Source organism: Chelonoidis abingdonii, chromosome 3 (genome assembly GCF_003597395.2).
Source record: "Chelonoidis abingdonii isolate Lonesome George chromosome 3, CheloAbing_2.0, whole genome shotgun sequence".
NCBI classification, from domain to species: domain Eukaryota; kingdom Metazoa; phylum Chordata; order Testudines; family Testudinidae; genus Chelonoidis; species Chelonoidis abingdonii.
The window spans coordinates 113,123,789-113,149,327 of NC_133771.1; the positions used below are offsets into that span (position 1 = coordinate 113,123,789).

Here is a 25,539-nt window from a genome sequence, read left to right on the forward strand (position 1 = left end):
ATGCCATAAGAGAAAGGGAGGATTATAATGACTTATAAATGGCTTCCTCCCACAAGTGCTATTTAGAGCAACATTTGGCTAAACCTGGAACTGCAAAATACTCAGTGAGTTGAAAGTGATTTTTGGGGGGACTCAATGCTGCTGAAAGGACAGCTTTGCGCCTAGAAGGCAGCAGAGGTCCAGATATTTCTAGAAACATCTTTTCTGCTCTATTGTAGATCCTTCACTAGGCCTGCCTTTCATAGTGAAAGGATGTGTTGCACAAGTTCTCCATAACTCTTAAAAATTAACCATACTCCTCACAGCAATAACCTGCAGCATAGTGGAGATTCTGCTAGACTCAGGCCTTGGCTACACTTGCGAGTAACAGTGCAATAAAGGAGTCCCACGCACACTAGCTCACTACCAATCTACAGTGGCAAGGCACGTAGAGCGCTCTGACTCTGTGGCCACAGCTGCTGGTACTCCACCTCAGTGAGAGGAATAACATTTGCTGCACCCCCACTGGAGGGCACCAGTGTGGAAGCCCTGGTCCTATAGTGCGCTCTGATTGGCCTCCAGAAGTGTCTCACAATGCCTGTTCTAGCCACTCTGGTCATCACTTTGAACTCTACTGCCCTGCCCTCAGGTGACCAACCATCAGACCCACCCTTTAAATTCTCTGGAAAGTTTGAAAAATCCCTTCCTGTTTGCTCAGCCAGGTGTGGAGTGCACTAAGTGACCATGCCTCCATGCACCAGGCGATCCCCAGTATGGAACAATGGCAAGTTGCTGGACCTCATCAGTGTTTGTGGGGAGGAAGCTGTCCAGTCCCAGCTGTGCTACAGCTATAGGAATTACTATACTTTAAGGCAGATATCAAAGGACATGACCTGGACACCCTGCAGTGCAGGGTTAAAGTGAAGGAGCTGTGGAATGCTTACCACAAAGCCCACAAGGCAAACCGCCACTCTGGTGCTGCCTCCGCACCCAGCCGTTTCTTAAAAGAGCTGGACACGAGACCTCCACTCCGGGGACCACAATGGACGCTTCAGAGCCCAGTGCAACAAGGCAGGAGAAGGAGCAAAGTGGGAGCAAGGGTGTGAGGCAGAAGACGACACCTCAGAATCCCTAGATGCATGCAACCAGGAGCTGTTCTCAAGCCAGGAGGAAGGTAGCCAGTCGTGCCGGCGGGTGCTTGGAGAATGACAGACACCAGAGGAGGTTCCCAATAAGCAGCTTTTATTTTGAGAAGGAAGTTATTCATTGCGGGCTCTTGGGGTGAGGAGGGTTAGGGCTGCATGCACGCCTAGATGTGGAATAGGGCATTGATGTGCTCTCTCACATTGCAGTAATCAGCCTCAGTGATCTCTTCAGAGGTCTCATCCAGAATTTGGGCAATACACTTGCGCAGGTTTCTTGGGAGAGCCACTGTGGTCCTTGTCCCAGTCAGGCTAACTGAGGGGCAGGGGGACCATTGCTGCACACAGGCAAGCTGCATATGGGCCACAGCAGAAGCCGCATTGCAGCAGAAGACTCTCTCTTGCTTCCCAGCAGCGAGATATCTTCCAGGATGAACTCCTGTGGAAAATGTGGGGACAGTGTTCAGTATAGAGGCCCCCTGCCACTGTTTGCTCTGACGGTACCTGGAGGACTGTTTCACGGCTGTACTATCAGTCACGCTTGACCCTGTGCTTACTCACCATTTTGGGGCTCCCGTGGGCTATGTGCACCAGTTCAGCCTGTTGTTGAACAGCTCCTTGCTGCTGTCATGGCTCCCTGTGTAGGGTTTCATGAGCTACGGCATTAAAGGGTAAGTGGGGTCTCCAAGGATCACAGTGGGCATTTCGACTTCTCCTACAGTGATCATCTCGTCTGGGGAAAAAAGTCATGGCTGGCAGGTTCCTCAACAGGCCAGTGTTCCGAAAGATGCATGCATCATTCACCTTTCTGGGCCAGCCTGCGTTAATGTCAGTGATCCACAAGCTCCTGGAGAACCATCAAGAAATAGCACTTCCGATTAATGTACTCAGAGCCTAGGTGGGCTGGTGCCAGAATTGAAGTATACATCCCATCTATCATCCCTTTGCAGTTAGGGAAACCCATTTATGCAAAGCCAGCCACAATGTCATGCACGTTACCTAGAGTCACAGTTCTTCTGAGGAGGATGTGATTAATGGCCCTGCAAACGTGCATCAATACGTTTCCAACAGTCGATTTTTCCACTCCAAACTGTTTAGCAACCGATCAGTAGCTGTCTGGAGTTGCCAGCTTCCAGACTGCAATAGGCACCCGCTTCTCCACCGTCAGGGCAGCTCTCGGGGTGAGCGCCTCACACAGTCTCATGAAAGTGGCTTTTCTCATCCGAAAGTTCTGCAGCCACTGCTCGTCATCCCAGACTTGCACGACGATGTGATCCCACCACTCAGTGCTTGTTTCCTGAGCCCAAAAGTGGTGTTCCACAGTGGTGAGCATGTCTGTGAATGCCACAAGCAAACTTGTGTCATATGCGTTACTTGAGTAGATATCCTCGCTGGAGCTCTGACTGGCACTTTGGAGCCTAAGGAATAATTTGACTGCCAAACATGATGTGCTGGCAAGACTCGTTAGCATACTCCTCAGCAGTTCGGGCTCCATTCCCAAAGACTGAAAGGGAAGACAAAGTGGGCAGAACAAAAAATGCTGAAAGTTGGCGCCAAATATGGACGGAAGCAAAGGGATTGCTTGGATGCGAACTGATGCATCACGGGGCATTGGGACAGGACCCAGAATGCCCTGCACTCCACACCCTCTTCCCACAAGCCACAGTGCCAGAATGGGAAGAGGTGCTCTGCTGGATAGCTGCCCATAATGCACTGCTCCCAGTGCCGCTGCAAGTGCCGCAAATGTGGCCATGCCAGTGCACTTGCAGCTGTCAGTGGGGACAGATCGCAGCGCTTTCCCTGCTGCACTCTCCGAAAACGCTTTAACTCACAGTGCTCTACTTCTGCAAGTGTAGCCATGCCCTCAGTGTATTTCTAATGTGGCTGAAAGTGCCTTATTCATGATTTACTACCACAGCTGGTAGAATTTTTTCATGTGAAATTATTTTTAATGAAAAATGGCCTTTTTTCAATAACAAACTTTTTCAAAACTGTTTTTTATCAGTTTTATTTTTAGCTATTTTCTTTTTTTCAGTGGAAAAGAGAGAGAGAGAGGAAACAACTGAAATATTTCCATTAGAAAAAAAAAACTTCTGTTTTTAAAAAGTACACAAAAATAACTTCAAAAAGGCTGATGTATAACTAACTCTTGCCCTGTACACCCGCTTTTTGATCAACTTATCACTGCAGAATTTGGCTACATTCACAACGTTGCTCCTGCTGGTGTGGGATGCTAGAGGCAGATGCACCATGGGTCAGTGTATAAGCTTTTTGAAGAGATGAATTGAAACCAGTAGGTCAGAAATCTAATATTCTGCTTCAACAAGGTCCAGTGTAATCTTACAAATCCACCCCACCACTTAAAGCTAACCAGTCTTTCAAATCAAAGAGGTTAAAGGCTGGACGTGAAAGGGCCAAATCATTCCGCTGAATCTGGAACAGCATTTTTCTGCATTAAATCTGCTCCCATCAATCTCAATTTCAGCTGTACATGGAGAGTTCAATATAGTGTATATATAATCAAGTTAGAAATGTGAAGTGTTTTCAATAATCTGTGTTCAGAAACAGCAACTAAAGTCTCCACTTGTATCATTCACTTTACATTAGTCAGTTGCAGAGTCCAGCCCCACTGACAGGGTAACTGATTAGGGGTTAGCTGAGGTACAGCCACTGTCATTCCCTTTTCTCCCAGTGAAACCCACTTCAGTTGTCCTTTATGTCCAATCAGCTTCACCTGGAAAAAAAAAATTAAATGAAGTCTAGTCAAAGTGACTGTTGTCCCAATGATTACATGCATATATTTTTTCACTAGTTAACAGGTCTTTTAACATAACTGATTAACTATAGGCACCAGTGTGCCAGCCACATGAATGGTCAGGGGAGGTCCAAAGGTTCTAAACATGCTTCTAAGGTGTTCATACAAATAAGATGGCAAATGTAATGATGCTGTGTCCTATGATTTGGGCCAGACTATGGTAAAAGGATTTTGAGACACTAGCTCCCTATGTAAAGGGCCAGGTTTCACAATACAAACCAGATCATTGTCTTATAAATTATGGTGTAGTTTACATTTTTTTTAATAAATACTACCACAAAAATAGAGCAAAGTGACTATACACAAGCAATCTTCAGATGAATAAGCAGAACATGTACACAAAGGTGAAGAGGTTTCAAACATTATAATGCAATGTTACACTTTTGGAAAGTTAGTTAACAGTTTCTTAAACTTGCACTACTTTTTGCCTATAGGAAGATGTCCGATGCCAACATGGGTATTTTAGGGGAAGCAGGAGTTTTTGTTTTTTTAAAAGATATTCGGGAATCTACTTTTAAACTGAATTGTACTTTATTGTAATAGAAATAACCATTCTGCTGAGCTTAGGAAGATCAATTATTTTTTAATACACTATTGCTTCATTTAAAAAGCATATTAGAAAGCAGGATTTGGTGGGGGCAGGAATCACTTAAGTAGCTATATAGAAATTATACTATTGCACATAGTACTTAGGGTGGTATAAATTCTAGTCTCAATTTACTCTGCTGTAAATCAGGAGTAATTTGTTTGATTTAGTACAACTGACACTTCCATTACACACACTGTTAACAGTAAGTAAAATTTTGGTAGATTAAAATTTTTTAAAAAAAATACTATAGTGTTCTTTGAACAAGTCTTTGAAATAACTTCCTATTTGTCCTCCACAGGTGACAGGTATACATTATTTGAAAACAAAAATGTTCAGGGTTGACTGCACATCTCTCTTATTATGTTTGTACAAAGCCTAGCACATTAAAGCTCCAGTATTGGTAGGGGCCTCTAGGCATTACCAGCATGCTGCTACAACTAATGATTAAGAATGCAAAACTAAGAATGAGCTATTCATTTTAAAGTCTCCCCATTCCTTGCCTTTCATCTGAAGAGCGCAGGCCAAATTCTTTAGTGCCATGATAATGTAATTCAGTTGTCAACTGTAATTTGTGCTAAAGTAGCACTGTGTGTGTGTGAGAGAGAGAGAGAGAGAGAGACACACACACACAAGTACCCCTATTTATATACCAAGGTGTCAGTATGGGGGAAGTGTGCTGAAGTGGGAACAGAGCTGGTCAAAAATTGGGCACATCAAGAGAAAAGTCACATTAGGCTAGAATGGTGCAAACAGCCAAAAAGCTATTCACAAAAGGGTGTAAACATCTGTAGGAGATAGAGGAATTACCACCTGCCCTTACACTGCCATTCTTATGTTTTTCGGGGTTCTTCACTAAGAAGGCAAGTCGGGGTAGACTGGCTCAGCAAGACACCCTTAAAACCAAGGGAACATACTCTAAACCAGGGGTCGGCAACCTTTCAGAAGTGGTGTGCCGAGTCTTCATTTATTCACTCTAATTTAAGGTTTTGCGTGCCAGTAATACATCTTAACGTTTTAGAAGTCCCTTTCTATAAGTCTATAATATATAACTAAACTATTGTTGTATGTAAAGTAAATAAGGTTTCTAAAGTGTTTAAGAAGCTTCATTTAAAATTAAATTAAAATGCAGAGCCCCCCCAGACTGGTGGCCAGGACCCAGGCAATGTGAGTGCCACTGAAAATCAGCTCGCGTGCTGCCTTTGGCACCTGTGCCATAGGTTGCCTACCCCTGCTCTAGACCATTTAACTGCTCAGGGCATCACCAGCCTGCTTGGAAGCCTATTGAGGAACCTATTTGTATCTATGACCAGTTTGAAAAAATTAAGAGGTACAACCTGAATCACAGACGCTCCCTGATGTCAGAAGTAGGCCTGCTTTATGCCATTCCTCCCTCAGCGACTGAGGCTATAAATCTATGTCACACAAGCCTGCTGCACATTAAGTGTCTGGGTGGACCTTGCTGCCAGGCACTAAAAGTTCTATAGTGAGCTGGATCTACCCCGATTTAATGGGAGTAGATTAAAGACACTAGGGAACTTTTTGTGCACAGCAACAGGGTCCACACAGATACTTAATTTGCACCTGAGCCTGGTCCAAACTAAGTGTCGAATACACAGGTTCTTAGAGTAAAAGGGAACAGGCCATGCTGATAACACTCACCTTCTCCTTAGCACTCAGGTCTTGGTTCTCAGTCCTGCTTTAGATGTGAATGTAATCTCCTCTCAAACTCTCAATACACACAGAACAGTGCAAAAGGGACCAAACTTAAACTAACATCCAGTGCAGCCTAACCCATCAGCTGAGATACTGAAAGGAAAGGTAGGGCATTTATTGACATATACTCAGATAATCTTGGCAAGTGATGCACACCCAGATGCTGTAGAGGAAGGCAAAAAAACCTAAGATCACTGCCAATTTAACCTGGGGGGAAATTCCTTCCTAACCCCACATCTGATGATTAATTAGAGCATGTGAGCAACAACCAGCCAGCCCAGCACCTGAGAAAGAGACTACTCAAGGCCACCTCAGAGCAATGACCCACCCCAACAGTGTCCCAGCTCCAACCATGACAGTCTCTGATCCTTCAGAGGAAGGACACCAAAAAAAACAAAACAAACCCAGAATACATTTGTAGACAGAGAGATCACACACATCTTATGAGGAGGTGTGTGGGATTCCTACACAGTCATCCATCCACACTCTCAAGCACTGTAGAGTCGACATTCTCACCCAGGCTGAGGCAGCATTTGGTAGAAGACTGTTTCTGAATGGGGTGCCCCAGGAACCCATAGACTCATAGACTCATAGACTCGTAGGTCAGAAGGGACCAATATGATCATCTAGTCTGACCTCCTGCACAAAGCAGGCCACAGAACCCTACCCATCCACTTCTATAACAACCCCTAACCCATGACTGAGTTATTGCAAGTCCTCAAAATTGTGGTTTGAGACCTCAAGCTGCAGAGAAGCCACCAGCAAGTGACCCATGCACCACGCTGCAGAGAAGGCAGAAAAAACCTCCAGGCCCCTGCCAATCCGCCCTGGAGGAAAATTCTTCCCGACCAAATATGGCGATCAGCTAAACCCTGAGCATGTGGGCAAGACTCACCCAGCCAGCACCAGGAGAAGAATTCTCTGCAGTAAACTCAGACGCCATCCCACTCAACATCCCCTCACAGACCCATGACAGACTACTGCTCGATGCAATCCAAGATCAATTGCCACCAAATTAAACTATCCATCATCATCAATCCATCCCTCCATATACTTATTCAAGCTACGTCTTAAAGCCAGATAAGTCTTTTGCCCCACTACTTCCCTCGAAGGCTGTTCCAGAACTTCACTCCCCTAATGGTTAGAAACCTTCGTCTAATTTCAAAGTCTAAACTTCCTAATATCCAGTTTGTACCCATTCATGTCCTCGTGCCTACATTTATACTAAGCCTAAATAAATTCCTCTCCCTCCTAATCGTTAAGCCCCCTGATATATTTTATATAGAGCAAGCATATCCCCCGCAGCCTTCTTTGGCCAGGCTAAACAAGCCAGAGCTCTTTGAGTCTCCTTTCATAAGGCAGGTTTCCATTCCTACGCTCATCCTAGTACCTGTCTCTGAACCTGTTCCAGTTTGAACTCATCTTTTCTTAACATGGCGACACCCAGAACTGCTAGCACACAATATATCCAGTGGGGTCTCACCAGCGCCTTATATAACGGTACTTAACACCTCCTTATCCTTGCTGGAAATACCTTGCCTGATGCACCCCTAAAAACGCATTTGCTTTTTTAATGGCCATGATTGCATTGGCGGGCTCATAGACATTCTCTGCTAATCAACCAATACACCAAGGTCCTTCTCTCTCTCTTTGCTTCCAACTGATGCATCCCAATGTATATCTAAAATTCTTATTATTAATCCCTAAGTGCATGACCTTGCACTTTTCACTATTATATTTCATCCTATTACTACTTACTCGTACCAGTTTACAAGGTGGTCCAGATCTTCCTGTATAGTATCCGGTCCTTCTCTGTGTTAGCAATACCCCCAGCTTTGTGTCATCCGCAAACTTTATTAGCACATTCCGGCCTCTTGTGCCAAGGTCAGTAATAAAAGGTTAAATAAAGATAGGCCCAAAACCAATCCTTGAGGGACTCCACTAGTAACCTCCTTCAGCCTGACAGTTCACCCTTCAGTATGACGCTGGAGTCTCCTTATAACATTCCTTATCCCACACCTTACAACTTTCATATCATCCCCATCTTTTTTTCCAATTTAAACTAACAGTTCCCCATGTGGAACCGTGTTCAAATGCCTTACTGAAATCGAGGTAAATTAGATCTACCGCATTTCCTTTGTCTAAGTAATCCGTCACCTTCTCAAAGAAGGAGATCAGGTTGGTTTGGCACGATCTACTTTAGTAATCCATGTTGCATCAATTCCGTCCAATTACCATTGACCTCAACTGTCCTTAACTACTTTCTCCTTTAAAATTTTTTCCAAGACCTTACATACTACAGACGTCAAGCTAACAGGCCTATAGTTACCCGGATCACTTTTTTTCCTTTCTTAAAAAATAGGAACTACACCATTAGCAATTCTCCAGTCGTACGGTACAACCCTGAGTTTACCGATTGATTAAAAATTCTCGCTAACAGGGCTTGCAATTTCATGCGCCAGTTCCTTTAATATCCTTGGATGGAGATTGTCCGGGCCCCTCCGATTTTGTCCCATTAAGATGTTCAAGTTGGCCTACCTCAGATGCGGTAATATCCACCTCCATTTCCTCATTCCCGTTATCATCCCTCCATCATCCCTAAACTCCTCACTAGTCTATTAAAGACTGAGGGCAAAGTAACTTATTTAGATATTGGGCCATGCCTAGTATCCTTAACCTCCATTCCATCTCATGTATAGCGCCCACTTCTTCTTTCTTTGTTGTTCTTCTTATTTATTTGTGCTGTAGAAACTTTACTATTGTTGTACATTCCTTTGCAAGCGGTCCATTCTACATGGCTTTTGCAGCCTTCCTCATTTTAACGCCTACATGTCTGACCTCACAAGGTAGCTTCCCTTGCTAATCCCGCCTTTCTTCCACCCTGTAGCTTTCTGCTTTTTCCTAATCCCTCTCTGAGAATGGCTTGCTCATCAGAACTGCCACAACCTCCTGGCCATGGTTTTTTTCCCCTTCTTGGGATTTGCAGGCTTCCGACAGTTTCTTGCAGCTTCGACTAAAGCTAATGTCCAGGCCTCCTCCGCATTTAAATCCACAAGTTTCCTACCGTCCAATCCACTTCCCTAACTAATTTCCTTAACCTTTAAAATTAGCCTTGAGAATCAAAAACCCTAATCCCAGGATCTAGTTGTTTATCCTCCATCTAGTTTGAACTGAATCAGTCATGATCACTCGAACCCAAGTGGTGTCCCCACAACCATTTCTTCTACGCAAGGTCTCGACTGCTCACCAAATACAACAAATCTAAAATGGCAATCCCTCTTGTTGGTACTTCAACTACTTGGTGAAGAAATCCATCCGCTATCAATCCAGAAAAATCTGACCCCTATTATTCTGCAAGCACTTGTCCGCCAGTCTATATCTGGGAAGTTGAAGTCTTCCATGATCACACATTTTCCCCTAGCGTTTAACTTCATTAAAGACATTAAAGAGTCTCTATCCATAATCCAAATCAGATCTCCGGGGGTCTGTAGCAACACACCCAAGCACTATCTAGGGGAGCTCCTAGTAGCTTTTTTACCCATGTGATTTTTGCTCCAGACAGAACTCTGTCTTATCCATTCCATCACTTCTTATTTCATTACAGTACACTCATCATTGATGTACAATGCTACTCCACCACCTTTGCCTTTCTTTCTTGTCCCGGGTCTTTCTAAACAGGCACATAGCCTTCAATACCTGTACTAGCCAGTCATGAGTACTATTTCCACCAGTTTCTGTTATCCCTATATATATCGGCTTTCACTTCCTGCACCAGTAGCTCCAGTTCCCCATCTTCTTACCTAGGCTTCCTCGCATTAGTGTACAGACATTGTATTATTTTTGGCGTTTGGCAATCAGTGACATTCTTTACCCGTTGTGCACAGACATTCTACCACCAGCAATCACCTGTTAGTCTAGTTCTACACGCTTTTCCTCCTTGGGTCAATGTTCTTCGGTCGCACAAGCATATCCTCTCTCACTTTGTTACTCCCTCTCCAGGTTAAATTCTGGCGCGTGGAGATCCCTGGACATCTCCCCAACCATTCCCCCAACTTCCCAGTTTAAAGCTCTCTTAAGGAAGGTCGGCGAGCCTCCATCGCCTAGGCGAGCCTCCATCCTAGAATTCTATTTCCCTCCTTACTTAGGTGAAGTCCATCCCGAGAGAACAGTCGTCTGTCCGTAAATGCTTCCCAATGACCGTACATCCCAAAGCCCTCCTTATAGCACCACTGCCTGAGCCATCTGTTCCTTTACAATTCTATGTGAATAAACTGAATCCTCCACCCTTCCAAGGGATGACTTACTGCTTTTTGCATGCCACTGTGAAGGCTGTCTGACATGGAGGGGACTGGGCTTGTCTTCACTATCAGCGTAAGTCAACCTAAGTTACACTACTCCAGCTTAGGTTGACATACCCTGGTGTCTTCACTCTGCTTTGTCGATGGGAAACCCTCTATGGTCGCCTTACCTTACTCTTCTCGGGGAGCTGGAGAGCACTCTGCTGTCGAGTTTGCAGGTCTTCACTAGATCCGCTAAATCGACACTCGCTGCATCAATTGCAGCATCATTGATCTCCTGGTAGTGAAGACATGTCCTCAGACAGAGACAATTCTGTCTTACTGTGCATTTGCATTCTTGGAACCTATAGGTCAGACTGCCAGACCCTTCCTATGGAGAACTGCATTAAGTTTGCTGGAGTGGGGTGTCTGCCTATTGCTTGCTTGTTCAGTAGTTTGAAAGGCAAGTGGGTATTCCTCCAGGAAATCTCTAAATTTCATGTCAAGGCTCTGCTGTGGGAGGTTTGAGTTGAACAGCACTTTTACAGTTTAATATAGTTAGCATTTTTCAGCTTTAGAAGCTATCATCCTGCGGAGTTCTTCCTAAGAGGTGGTCCTAAGGCTAGGCTTAGAGCAAAGATCTGCTCGGCCCCCAGTTGGCACGGAGCAAGAGAACGCCCTACTATGAAGTCTGACGTGGAGGGTCCTAGACTGAAAGTTAATAGGTAAGACAGAATTTTCCCCTTTTTCCCCAACATATTCTATTCTGTTTTTACATATCACCACAGGTGGCAGGTATGCATTATTTGAAAACAAAAATGTTCAGGGTTGACTGCACATTTTTCAGATATTTTCTGGCCTATCTTATGAATATGTTCCTTTATTTATTCATAGACAATGCGTTAAAGCTCACAGAAGTAGCAAAAAAGACAGTGGTCACTTACTTGTGTCTCTCCAATGATGGTTTTTGGGTCACCAAGTACCAGAGTCCCTGAGATTGGCCATTTAAGGAAAATGGCATAGACTGTCTCTTCTTTAGGTTTGAACGTGTACCTGGTTGGAAATGGAGAGTCATATAATTTATGTCCAGTTTTTCTTGTAATTATCTACATACTTGAGAATAATGTACATGTAAAGATTTCAGAACTGGAAAATGAATTTTAAAAGTTGATGGCAATTAGGGTCACAAACACCACAAGAACTGTTTACATCAGAACTACAGCAATGCAATCTTCACCCTGCCAAACTACTATTAAAAAAAGGTTGGATTCCAGCAGATCTTTTTTCCAAGTATAATTTATTCTCTACCAAACAAACAATCGTGCAAATATTTGTAACACTTCTCTCTCTTTTCTTACATATTAATGTTTCCCATGAGTTTTACTTCCAGCTTTTTATTGTTTCTAGACGTGATATTTATATTTAATAGCGAATGCTGGGCACAGGAGTACAGAACAGCACATGAGGGAGGGCGAAGCAGTAGGGCCAAAATGCAGATGAGAGATGGTTGTGGATTACTGGCATAGCAAAGGCACACAAGCTAAGGAATAGAGAAGGGTCCAGAGATTGGAAAGGAGTAAATTTGATGGGTGATTTCACCAGAAATGATATTACCATTATTTTATCAAATAATCTATCTATAATACTCAGTTTGACAGGTTTCATGTCCACCCTACTATTGATCAGAGTTGTTTTCTAGGATTTTTTTTAAAAACAAATTCCAGCTTTGGAAGCTATTATTATGGGGCATTCTTTCTAAGGGCCATTTAAAAAGTGGCTAATTTTAAAAAAGTGCCTTAACATGTCTGTCCTTCTCATGATAGTGATATTGACTTATTTCTTATAAGCAGTTTTATATTGTATCAATCAATATTCTACAGCAATTCCTAGCTCCTGCTTTAGTTTTTCTGCTACTTTGACTAAGAGGTATAAATAGGCCAAAGATACACATTGAGCCTTTGTTTCAGTCTGCATTGGAAGCATTCACTCTCATCTCCCAGTTTTTTTCCTCTAATCATTAGGATGTACCAACTTCACTAATGTCCAGTATATATATTCTTCCTTTAGGCACCTATCTGAGACATACAGATTAAGGTACTGGTTTCTTTATTGTGAATACTTGGTCACTAGAAATTGGACAGTTTCACAAAAGGGTCTCAATAGTTATATTTTCTGCATATTGTTTCACTAGTCTTACCACACTCCTGGTGTGACAGTGTCATTCTGAGTTCTCCATGGTTTAGTTCCATAAATGGCTTCTCCATTGACTCTCAGCCAGTCACCCATCTGCCTTAGGCGTTCTTGGAATATAACATCAATGCGACCATCATGGGTGGGCCCAATGTTCATCAGGAGATTTCCCCCACATGATACTGTTTCTACGAGTTGCTGAAACATTTAGAAAAGTCAGAATGTTAAGATTATAGCCAGTGAAGGCATACACATTGTTTGGTGTTCTTACCAAAGCTTAGTACTGTACTCTGCTCCAGACATATGGGTTGGAGGGGCTGAATCAGTATTTGACATTGCAATATGCAAAGTAGTATGTTAGTGGTTCCAATAGTTTCTACAAAATTTAAGCTTCCATTAAAAATGTAACATTTTTAGCTCTTATGGCTCAAGAAAACCTCTCTCTCTGTGATGCCTGATTAACTCTTCATTTTTTCAGTCTGTTTGCATTATGAGTTATCTGCTCCCCATTTGTTTAAGTGGGGATTGATTCTGAACCCTAATGACGACTGATATCAGTTGTTTTATACTGTAAACATCCAGGTATTCTGAAATAGTGGTCAGAGTCTGGGATGGTAGCTGGTTACTGTGAAGAGATATATACACACACACACACACACACACGTGCGCACACGCACATGCACACACAATCTTACTTCTTTAGTTACACTAAAAAAAAACTACTTGTACTGCAGAATAAAATGAAATTAAACAAATATCTTTGGTTTCTAGAGATAAATACTTTTCTTTTCTTTTCAGAACTATCTTGTATATAATACAGGAGTTTAAAGTAAACTGCAGCACCTAAACTATTAGAAGAGAGCTTACACACTAAGACCTCATTCCTGCAACTGATTTCAGGTGGGTGGACCTCCTGTGTCTGCACAAAGCCCCCTTGAACTCAATGAGGCACCATGCAGGTGCAGGAGTCCATCCGCAAAGAAGCAGTTGCAGGATCAGGATCCCACCTTACCTTACTAATATGTTTTAAAACACAGTTATCTGCATATCCAACTTTCATGAACAGACAAAGTATTTTAATTTAAAAATGTAAGTATAAGATTGGATTGCATTGGGGAAAATAAAACACCTAAAAAAAAACAGATGCAGAGTAACACGGAAGTCATTCCTGAAACAACCAAATATACTAAAGCCTTCTGCATTTCTCTCACACCAGAGATTGATGAACACCTGGTGCCCATGCACTCTGAAATAATTCCCTACTGTCATATTAGGTAAAATTCTCATTGACTTCAGCAGGCATTCAAGTGTTTAAAAGCTACAGGATCTCCTCCAAATGTGAGTATACGAGGTACAATATGTATATACAGCTGTATGAATGTTTGTTTCTTTCTTGGACATAATATTTTGTTTGACATACTGTACATCAAATTACTTAACCCGTAGGACTTAGTTGTTAATACACCAATTAAATGACTTTGTAGGTTCATTTGGAAATCTTGAACTGGTAGGATGGAAACATCAATTTTATTATCACAAATTTTACAGGATTACCCATTCCCTAGGAACTACTTCCTTTGTGATTAATTGTCACTGAAATCCCTAGTCTGTCATCACACTTCTACTGGAACCTTTCTTAGCATGCTTTTCTGGCAACTGACTCTTTACATTGGGAAGAGTGAAAAAGCTACAAACCATAAAGTTGCTATTTTGTAGCTGACTGCTGAGGGCAACATCTCACTTCCTTCTACCTGGCAAGTACTGATAGCTCTTATAATGGTTTATCTTGGTTTTTCTTTCATGCCTCAGAAAAGGCCACCTTCATATTTTTATATCTATATCTGTGGATTTTTTTAAACTAGTGGACACTGATAGCTTGCATTATACTTAAGGTTAGTTCCATCTTGCATTCTAACTGATTAAACAAATTGTAAGAAATTACATGTTAGACCTACACCTAAGATAAAAATGTAACTCAGCTGTTAGACTGATAGCTGTTAACTCTAACCCAGCTGTTAGACTGCAAAGTCCGGCCATCAAACAAAAGCTAGATTTGGGTTATGTGATAATATCAAACTAACCACACACACAAAATAATTGAGTGTTACAACAACTGTAAATTTCACTGTGTTGTGATTACTCCTCAGAGATTAAAGTTTCTAGTTGGTCTGATGGCTTGTCTCTAAATGTGTGCAAGTAGTAAGTTTGGGAGCACCCTTTGAACTCCAGAGGGCAATGAAGGGTGCGGGTGGAGGCAGAAGTGTATTTGGCTTCTTTGGATGAGTCAGCAATCTGTTCTCAGCACTGGCTGTTTTCAAACTCATATGGTGTTGTTGAGGGTGAAATAAGAAAAGGTGTGCCTTGAAAGAAGAGGGACAGACAAACCCAAATTCCTCCACATGGACCAGCCTTTCAAATCTGGGTCAGATGTAGTGAATTCAGACTTGGATTGCTATTTCCACCAGTCTATAAGACACATTCATATTTCTATCCCGTCTTCAGAGAACTTTTATCCTTTTGTATTTATGAAATAGCAACATTTAAATGTAGAGTATCACTCTTTGCGTTGCATAAATGTAGACTCTTCTTTGGAAAAAAGTAGCTATATGCTGTGTAAACAGGGATTCAGCAGATATAAAACTTCTATGGAATTTAATGCGTGTTTTGCCATTGACTTCAGTGGCAGCAAGATTGGTTCCTCGAGTGTTGCTGGCAGAATATTCTGGGAGATATGAGTAGAAAACTACAGAAACAATAATGACTCTTTTGTATTTAAATGCCACAAACATTTAAAGTGTGTAATTTTCATAAAATACTTAGAAGAATACTAAATATCCATGGCTTATTACAGGCCTGCACAACTCGTAAAGCGGCAAGGACCACATTACTCCAAAGAAAACAGGTGAGGGCCGAAACCCCCTGGCCCCGTGGAAACACCCCGCCCCAGCATCGCCCAGCCCTACAGAAACAAACCTTCCTTTCCCAGCACCGCCCCAGCAAAACAGCTGTGGGCCAAAAAGGAAGATTGGGGGTGGGGAGGTGATACTTCATTTTAAATCAACCAGGGGCTCCCAGCTGAAGAGGTGGCTGGGAGGTGTCGGGGCAAATTAAAGGGCCTGGGGCTCCAGCGGCTGGGGGAACCCGGAGCTTTGCTGGGCTGGGGCAGGGATTTAAAGGGCCCAGAGCTCCTGCCACTGAGGGGAGCCCGAGCCCTTTAAATCCCAGCCCCAGCCCATCCGCTGGAGCCGAGGCCGGGATTCAAAGGGCTCTGGGCTGCCTGCAGCCACGGGCAGTCCTGATTCCTTTAAATCTCAGCCATCGCCGGGATTCAAAGGGCTCTGGGCTGCCCATTGAGGCAGGGAGCCCTGAGCCCTTTAAATCTCAGCCGCGGCTGGGAATCTCTGCGGGCAGTCCAGAGCCCTTTGATTCCCAGCCGTGGCTGGGATTTAAAGGGCTCTGGGCTCCCTGCCGCTGCCAGCAACCCAGAGCCCTTTGAATCCTGGCCGCGGCTGAGATTTAAAGAGCTCTGGGCTCCCCGCCACTACGGGCATTCTGTGCTCTTTCAGATGGTTGTTCCTGAGCAACTAATTTATTATTAGACTCTACCAAAAGTGTTGTTCTTTTGTCCATTTTGTTTCTCCTGACTAAACCTCCCTGCCCAATGTATCAAAGATAGTCTGAAAATGTTTCTTTTGGCAGTTTCCTGGACTATTGCAAATCGCAGAAGAAAGATTTCTCAGGATTAAAGGGAGATGGAAAGTCATTTTGAAAGCAGCAAAAGGGAAATCCGACCATAGATGATATTATCTACTAATGGAATATATGCACGGATGTTAATTCTTCCCCATGGGTCATTCTGAAAATGTACCTTTTAATACCCAGATAGGGGGTAGGAGGAAAGTATCTATGGAGGAGACTTTACTGAAAGAAGCCATAAGGAAACAAATGGCTCCAGACATTGCCAGCAATCTGAATACAATGGGCGTTGTATTTTTGGTTTGCCAGCAACCATGGGATAGCCATAGTCAAAGGTCTGAAAAACAAAACAAATGGGCTGGCTTCAAAAGAACACTACTGGCCTAACAGTCTGCTCCAGAGCCAGTCTCAGGTCCCTTGTGTCCTGTGCTGTGAGGAACTTACCCAGTGGTTTTAATTAGAGCATTGTATTTGTCTTTTAAAAAGAGTCTCTTTCCTTTCTTCTGAGGTATTCTACTGCAGATGGATCAATGGATCAAGCCCAGAGCCCTTTGAATCCCGGCCGCGGCTGAGATTTAAAGAGCTCTGGGCTCCCCGCCACTACGGGCAGCCCAGAGCCCTTTGATTCCCAGCCGCGGCTGAGATTTAAAGAGCTCAGAGCTGTCCACCACTGCGGGCAGCTCAGAGCCTTTTGAATCCCAGCCATGGCTGGGATTTAAAGGGCTCTGGGCTCCCCACAGCTGCAGGCAGCCCAGAGCCCTTTGATTCCCCGCCGCGGGCCGCACAGTGAGCCCTGCAGGCCGCATGTTGTGCAGGCCTGGCTTATTATTACTTCATATTTGTCACCATAGTGTAGAAGCAGAGAGAACCTTAAAGACAGAACGAAGAGGAAGTGCAATAAAAGTAACTGAGTGGAATTTATGAGCCTGATCCTCATCTTGCTTATAAATGTGTAAATCACAAATAATTCCACTGAAGTCAAACTGGTGTAAGAGAGAGGAGAATCAAACCATAGTTAAGATAGAGCCATTACTGAACTTAGTTTGATAATATAATCAAAGGAAATGATTATCAAGAGATCACGTAATAAGTTATTTCTTACCATTACATTGGTGAACTATAATAATCAGAAGTAATGGCCAGATGTTGTATATCATATCTCTGTCTTACTGTACCTTTATCAGTTCTTCAGTCGTGAGGTAATCACTTAGCTGCGCATTCCTCCTATAACCCCAGGACCATTTGTCTATGGTCATACAGTTCTCCCACTTATGAGGCAAAAGGTGTCCCGGATTATAGCGGTCGCTGCAGGTGTAGTATCCACCATGTTTACAAATGCTGCCAACTCCCCAACGATCATTTGTTACAACTGTATCCCGAACTGGGCTGAAATTACAGACATTTTAAACAAATGGGTATGATTTTTAATTATTTAGACTAAATGTCAGCTCTTTTCCCCAGAAATACACATTCAAGATGTCTTCTGTATTCCTAATTTTCCTCTTTACCAGGGGCAGCTCTAGACATTTCGCTGCCCCAAGCACGGCGTCATGTTGCAGGGGGCGCTCTGCAGCTTGCTGGTCCCGCGGCTCCAGCAGACCCTCCGGCAGAGCACCCCCCGCAGCATGGCGCCCCAAGCACGCACTTGGCGTGCTGGGGCCTGGAGCCGCCCCTGGTCTTTACATAATGCAAATGGGTAAGAAATCTGAACTGAGATTTCTGTCTCTGAAGTCTTACACAGAATGGGAGTAGCGAAGGGACCCACTTCTGCACTCCTTACTCAGGCACGCCTCTACAGTCTGCCACGGAAATAGACTGCAGTACAGATCCTTCAATATACACTGTGCCTTATGCACAGTGTCAAAGGCACGGTCTGTGAAGAAAGTGTCCTGATCATATTCTTAACATATTCAAAACCACCCTACTTGCCATCATGGTAGATGACTGTTACTAACAAGAGAATAAAAATAGATAGAATGGCCAGACCATGTTAATGGAACAACTTGTGGACCTGCCTGACATTTTTCATGAAAATGTTCACAGTTTTTTAGCCGTGTCTAATAATTTGGTTGTTAAAGGGAATACTGTTCCCTGACTTGATCCTTTATATTGCAGGGGAATTAAGTGGGAGCTGACATGGTTAAGTGCCCATTAAGTGAAACAATGGATCCCACACAATATATGGAAAATGAGACAGAAGTTATAGACTGGCCAAAGTTCCAGTTTAAGGGCTAAATATATGATAAAAACAAGATACCTGTCGTTATACAGCCAAGCTAAAAACCCAGTGCTGTTCCAGTAAGTATCTGGTGCGTTACCATTCCCATCAGACCAGAGGATCTCTGGTTGGTATTTCGTCACAATCTCATAGAGCTCAGGCAATGATTTGGCAGTTGGAAACTGTCTTGTCTTGAATACATTGGAGGCATCATAAAGGAAGAGAGGATTGAACCATTCAAAGAGAGAGTGATACAGCCCAAAGTGCAAATCAGTCTTGTTTCTAATAGATGTTGCTAGTTCAGCCACAATGTCCCGTTTTGGTCCTACACTGACAGCATTCCAGTTCCAAGAGTATTTTGACCCCCACAAAGTAAAACCTAGAAAGAGAAAGTTGAAGGATAAAAAGAGGATAAAAAGCACTGTAAGCATATTCTTATATATATTATGATATTAGTCAAACACACATGCTGATTGCAGCTCCCCTGGAAGAGGAAGTAGGCTTTCCCTACTTCTGCTTGCCCTATTACTGAAATCTCTGGTTATGTAGCACCATAATATTCCTTCTTTTAGAAGAATCCAATATCAAGATGTTGCTTAAAAATTGTTATACAAAGAACCACAAATAACACAATTCTCAGTTTGTGCACTAAACAGACAATTATTCTTTCCTCAGAGTAAGTGTTCATTCCACACAGATTTTCCTTGTAAACAGGGTATAAACACTGTCACTTTTGGGGGGCATCTTGATGATTGCTTGGATGCATCAAATATATCATTTCGATAAACATCCAAGAATGGGAAAATATTTGACATATGCAGTGACTTAAAAACTCTCCCCTCTATCATTTGCATTCAAAGACTCTTCTGCTCTATTGGTTGTTATATCTTACGAAATGCTCCCTGACATATTCAAAAGCTTAATCAAGCACTCAATAAATTTATCTGGGCAGAGGGAAAATCTAAAGCAGCCTTTAAAAAGCTAAACCTAACTAAGTACCAGTGGCTTTAACTTTTCAGGTATCTGGATTTATAACACAGCAACCCAGTGTAGGCATGTTCAATACTGCTGTATTTCAGATAAGCCTAAACCAGAAGAGACCAAGGCCAGAAAGGCTAGACTTTCATCTTCAAAGAGCTTTACAAACATTATCTAACGTCTTCACTGCACTTCTGGGAACTGGGTCAATATCATTATCCCCATTTTAACAAGACAAACAGGCTAATGTACTTGCTCAAGGACATAAAAGAAGCTGCCTGAAATTCAAGTTGCTACGAAGGGGAGTTTTGCTCTTAACTTCAGTGGGCCCAGGGTTTCAGCCCATGTGTCAGAGCTGGGTTTACTGGTTGCCAGTCCTGTGCCCACACCACAACTTGCTCTTAAAAACAAGTTCTGGACTAACCACTGTGTTCAACAGATCTGATGGAGTGGAACAGTAGGCCATTGCTTTGATAATATCACTGTGAGATTTTTCTTCTCCTAAGAATTGATGCAAGCCTACCATGCTGCTTAACAGTTTTAGGTTTTGGGCCAGAGAGTATCTGACATTCCGATACTAATTGCTACCTCTGTGGACCTGCCTAGATGTGGTATTGGGAAGCTTGATAGGATTTATCAAAAGGAAGAAGATGAAAAGACTACAAAGGGCAAAAGTACAATCTTGTGGTGATCGCACAGGACCAAAGCTCAGGCAGTCTGGAGCGGTTCCCTGCTTTGCCGCAGACTTCCTGTGTGACCTTGGGAAAGTCACTTAAATCTCTGTGTCAGTCTTCCAAATGGTGATGATAAATGGCGGTAAAATGGTGGCGATGATAATACCGCCTTTGTCTACATTGTCCATTTAGACTGTACACTTCTTGGGCTAGGGATTGACTCTTACTATGGGTATGTATAGCACCTAGTGTCATGGAGACCTGATCTTGATTTGGGCTTCTAGCTGCAACAGTAATAATAGAAATCAGGCTACTAATGTTGAAATATAATTGTGCATATTTCAAAATCTGCAACCGACTCCCAAGAGCATATTGTACCTTTCTCAGAGAAATGTACAGAGCTAACAAACTCTCTGCACACAGTAATGTTCTATGTGAAACAGAACACAATTTACTCTTGTGGTTCATTAAGCAATAAAAAGCCTAGAGCTAAATTACACAACCGTCAGACATTAACAACTTCTGTGGCTGTTGTAGGAAGAGGAAGCTCTGCAACACTCTTACTTCAGTCATTGCAACCTATAGCAGAAGGAATGTGATAACAAATTCTTCCTTCTACCAATGTTCCAGCCTTTTATAAGGGATATGGGCTAACAAATACCACTTTTATTCTTGCCAGGTTTTTAGCATCTAGTCAGCTGGACAAGATAGCTTCACCTGGGTTTTTGTTCTGCTAGAAGAAATGAACCATGAACTGCAACAATTGCCAGCACTTGTGCACATTCTGTTTACCTTCATGGTGTTTTGAAGTCAAGACAACATATTTTGCACCAGAAGCCTTCAGAATATCTGCCCACTGGTTGGCATCAAAAAACTCAGCTGTAAACAAAGGGCCAAAATCTTCATAACTGAAGCCAGGAGGGTAATTTGTCTCCATAAATTTTACATAGGGCTGTCTCTTTTCCTTCTGCCAGTACCACCTTCCAAATACACAATAAAAATATCCAATGACACTTTAAAAATATATACAATTAAAATAAAAAATTCTTGTTTTGCCATTCTAAAGGGGGGTGCACACTGACACAAACATACTGTGGAAGGACACTGGAAATAAAATAAAACTGCTTCAGGCAATAATAGCCTTGATATTTGCAGTCACCCTGGTCCACTTTGCTCCAGGACTTCATTTGAGGGACTCCCAGTGTTTCCTACTGAGCTGTGTTGTACACCAGATAAAATTTGATGGGAGTGGGGAAAATAAAGTCTTATTTAGGGGCCAAATGCTGAAAACTTACAACCAGGCATACAAGGCTGGTGTGGGATGTAGGCAGCTACGTTGGGTGCCAGTTTTGTAGGAACATCCCTAGTCTGGGCCAGCACAACTATGGACTTCTTTAAGTGTGCACCCCCTGTAGAAGAGTAAGAGCAGCCACACCACCACAGCTTTTTTGCTTCTGCCTCTTTAAGGGCACCACCACTTTGCAGTAGCTACTTGGGATGACAGCCATCTCACTACTCCATCTACCCCCACCCTCAAGTCTAGTTTTTAGGGAGCTTCACTTCTTTAAGGATGGCCCCTACCCCACATCAGCAGCAGCAAAAAATTGCTACATAGACAGAAGCATGACTCCAGTGTGGCTGTCCCCTCCCACCACAGGTATGAGGAAGTGTGACAGGGTGGACTAGGTCTAGAAGGCTCACGGCCCTGCTATACCCCGTTCCAGAAAAAAGCAGAGGAGAAGTCCTCCCAGCAGCCTAGAGTGGTTTTAGAGGAACTGCCAATCAGAGGGGCTGCTGAAGTGACCAATCCAGGGGCAAAAGGGCCATATAAAAAGCAGCAGCGCAGTCAGTTGCTGCCTGGAGCTTACAGAGGGAGAAGTGGGTGCCTGGCTGGAAGAGCAGCAGAACTGTGGACAGATCAGTGAGAGCAGGCTGAGCCCAGGGGACCAAGCCCAGAAGTTCACCAGACCAGGTGAGGGTACCATGATGGATCCTGATGGTCTGGTTGAAGACTGTGCCCAGACAAGGGCTGCTAAAAGGACACCAACTGAGGGTACTGAGATGGACCACTCTTGGTCTGTTAAAGAAGGTTGTGCCTCTGGGAAGGATGTCCTTGTGCTATGGGGCCATGAGTAAGAACTAGAGACTGTATACCACAGAATGGAGGACAATGTGTGTGACTCATATGGATGGCTGAGTCACTGAATACCTGCCAAAAAAAATAACAGCCAGGGGAGTGCTTCCCTGTGCAAAGCTGAGGGATTGCAGGCATGTATCAGCCAGAGAGGTGGATGCCAGCCCAATTACAGGAGGGAATTCCTAGGGTGGCAAAATGTCCAGCACCAGCCCTGTGGATTAGTGTTTTCCACATAGAGAAAAAAGGTGGGTGAAATGATCTTTTATTGAACCAACTTATATTGGTCAAAGAAACAAGCTCTATGCAGCTCTTTATCTTGTCTCTTTAACCAACAGAAGTTAGGCCAAAAAAATATATTACCTCATGCACCTTGTCTCTAATATCCTGGGACTGACATGGCTACAACAATACTGCTTACCACATAAACAGTTCCCTGTCTATAGGCATAGTAGGAATAGCATGAGTCTGTCACCATAGAAATGCTATGGCCAGTCGTAAGGGTTTGTGGGGTTACAGTCATTAGGTTTCAGAGAGTGAGGCAGAGCAGCAAAGACCTGCTGGTAAGATTAGACATACACTGATAATTGAAAATTGGGTAGGAAAATAAACTGAATTTTTAAAAAATTCATTTATATCCCAAATTGAGGATCAGAGTCTGATCTCAGCAATACTCATGCAAATCCAGAGTAACTCTGCTGATATTGATAGTTACCCCAAATTAACATGGGCATACGTGAGAACAGAACCTGGCCCCTTGTGAGGAAAAAAACTGCATGAAGAGGCCCAGAAATCTTCCTGTGGAAAAATACTTGCAATCTCAAGACATTTTAGTGTCTAAGGAACCTGACCCCACCTTCTCCTTTCCTGTCCTTTGCCATGCACAAGTCACTAATGACATTAAAACTAACAGAACTGAAATTACAAAAGAAACAAACTGAAAAGTGATCTGCTGAGATCAGAGAAGTGGGAGCAACTGCAGGCCAAGGAAGAAAGTTGGTACTAACAAACAAAAGGCTATAATAACAGGGTAAATGAGGGTAAACCACAAGTGTAAACGCTATTTATAGTAAATAGTTACTCCATATTTACACATATGTAAGAGTAAAATCTGGTACATGGCTAATAACAGCTCAAATACAAAATGAGGGGACATAAACCAAGCAGCCTCATCCATTGCATTAAAGTGAATTTATTTTAATCTTGTACTTCCTTTACACAAAAAAGAAATGTTATCAAGCACTGTAGTTATCATAGGAAGGTCTGCAGTCAGGACTGAGGGGAGAAGGGGTTTACAAGATAATTTCTATATTAGGGGAAATTCTGCCCTCATTTACAGCCTATATAACTTCATTATTTTCCAAATGACTGCACAGAGTGCCCAGCCCATAAATGAAGTTCCACTTATAAAAGTCTGAGGACAACTGGCATTGAAAGTGTAACTGAGGATTTGGAAATATTACACAATAGGAGGATAAGTTTTGCCAGTGGATGGATCTGTATGCTTAATATACTAGGAAGGAAAAGTGATTTTTTCACAATGACATTTCAACCATAACCTTTCTTTTGGAAGAATCTGTATCATGGTCAAAGCTTTCTTTTCTATTTTTGGTACATTTATGTTTGAGATAGAGCCCTTTTGTGCTAAATCAGATGCATGAGTGCTTTCAGGAGTTAAGAGAATATGCAGTATTAACACTCTCAAACTGGAGATGGCATTTCAGCCAAGAATATTTTACACTGTACTAAGAACATTCTCTTAAATTGTACTTGGTATCAAAGACAGTCAAGACGTCATCTTTATTCTTTGTCCAGAAAAATTAAGTAGTAAAGTGCTGTTTAAACCCATCCCCTGCAGCCTTCAGAAAATCATGTTTTGCCAGATTTTACTGCTAAGAGACAAGGGAATAATTACCACATGCACTGGGGAGGAGAGGGAGGGAAGAGACAGTGAAAGGTTGTTTACTACAGGGTGCAGCTTCATTAGGGAGGGAAGGAAGAAAGAAAGAACAACAGGCTGCTCTGTCGATAGAAAGAGCAAGGGGAGGTTAAAGAAGCATAAGAGAGGAAGTGAAGAGCTGAGAGTCAAACGCATGGAAGCCTCACCAGAACCACTCACTGCCGAAGCTGGGCACGGAGAACACGCCCCAGTGGATGAAGATGCCAAACTTGACTTCATCAAACCAGGTGGGAAGTGGTCTGGAATCCAGAGACTCCCAGGTAGGATCATAGCGCGCACTGCATCCCTGCGGAGAAAGGAGCAGAAAGAGGAGCAGCAGCAGCATAGCTACCAACGGGAAGACGCAGCCTGCGACTTGAGAGAGCAGCAGTCGTTGGCTGCGGGTGGGGGGGTGGTTGAATGTCTCACTTGGGAGCAGTCAGATGACAGCCCGCGGCAGGCAGGGCTGCTTCCTGCTCCGTGTTATTACACTAAGCTAGGCTGCTGGACGCAGTTTAATGCAATGCTTACCAAGGGTGGGGCACTGGAGGACAAGGAGGTTACGAGAATAATTTCTGAGTCTGATTTTTTTTTTTTCAGGCTTGCAGAGCAAGGAAAGGAGGCTTGGAGGGAAGCTGAAACCAGGCCGTACATTAGTGTCTCTGAGGGAACCCAGGATGAGTGGGCAGTGTGAAATTTGTAGTGCACACACTCACTGATTTAAGGACTCAACCTGGTGCTATTTGCCTTCAATTGCTATATAAATTGATGAGATTTGAGCCCCTCATCCCTGGCCCCACCCCAGAGCCCATATTCCCAGTGGGAGTCCTCGCACCCCTGCACTATCCAGGGCCAGGACTTTGTTGCCCTGTTCCAAGTGCAGTTGATTTGAGACAGACCTGCTCTTACATATAGTATGATTACTAGCACAGCGGGTGCGTAGAGATTGGGCGATGCATTATGAAAAGTTCTGAAGAACAAAGGACATTTACCTCATTATTTATAAATGTTATCACTTAAGGAAAATTAAACCTTAGCCCTGCCCACCTTGTTCACTGGAACTATGAGTACTGTAGAGTCTCATTTGGGAAAAGACTGACTGTTTTTGGAGCAGTGTTTAATTTAGGCCCTTGTTAAAGAATCTCTCACTTTAGGGGAAGGATTTTGCATTGTGTTTCAAAGAGGCATTTAAAAT

General features: G+C 43.1%; 1 protein-coding gene across 3 annotated transcripts in view; it reads right to left on the reverse strand.

The window, feature by feature from the left end:
* FUCA2 (alpha-L-fucosidase 2) overlaps positions 1–24,764 on the reverse strand; it is a 32,250-nt gene extending 7,486 nt beyond the window's left edge. Inside the window, exons 1-7 of one of the 3 annotated variants that reach the window (XM_032794783.2) lie at positions 24,512–24,763; positions 21,064–21,251; positions 18,659–18,998; positions 17,577–17,787; positions 12,713–12,903; positions 11,460–11,568; positions 3,117–3,855 (exon numbers count right to left, since the gene is read on the reverse strand). In XM_032794783.2, the coding sequence (XP_032650674.1) occupies positions 3,715–3,855; positions 11,460–11,568; positions 12,713–12,903; positions 17,577–17,787; positions 18,659–18,998; positions 21,064–21,251; positions 24,512–24,690 (1,359 nt within the window). In that variant the 5' untranslated portion in view covers positions 24,691–24,763 and the 3' untranslated portion in view covers positions 3,117–3,714. Of the gene's footprint in view, positions 1–3,116; positions 3,856–6,262; positions 6,332–11,459; positions 11,569–12,712; positions 12,904–17,576; positions 17,788–18,658; positions 18,999–21,063; positions 21,252–24,511 lie in introns of those variants that run through there. The other 2 variants (XM_032794807.2, XM_032794791.2) reach the window with 2 other exon arrangements.
* Positions 24,765–25,539: the final 775 nt, after the last annotated feature.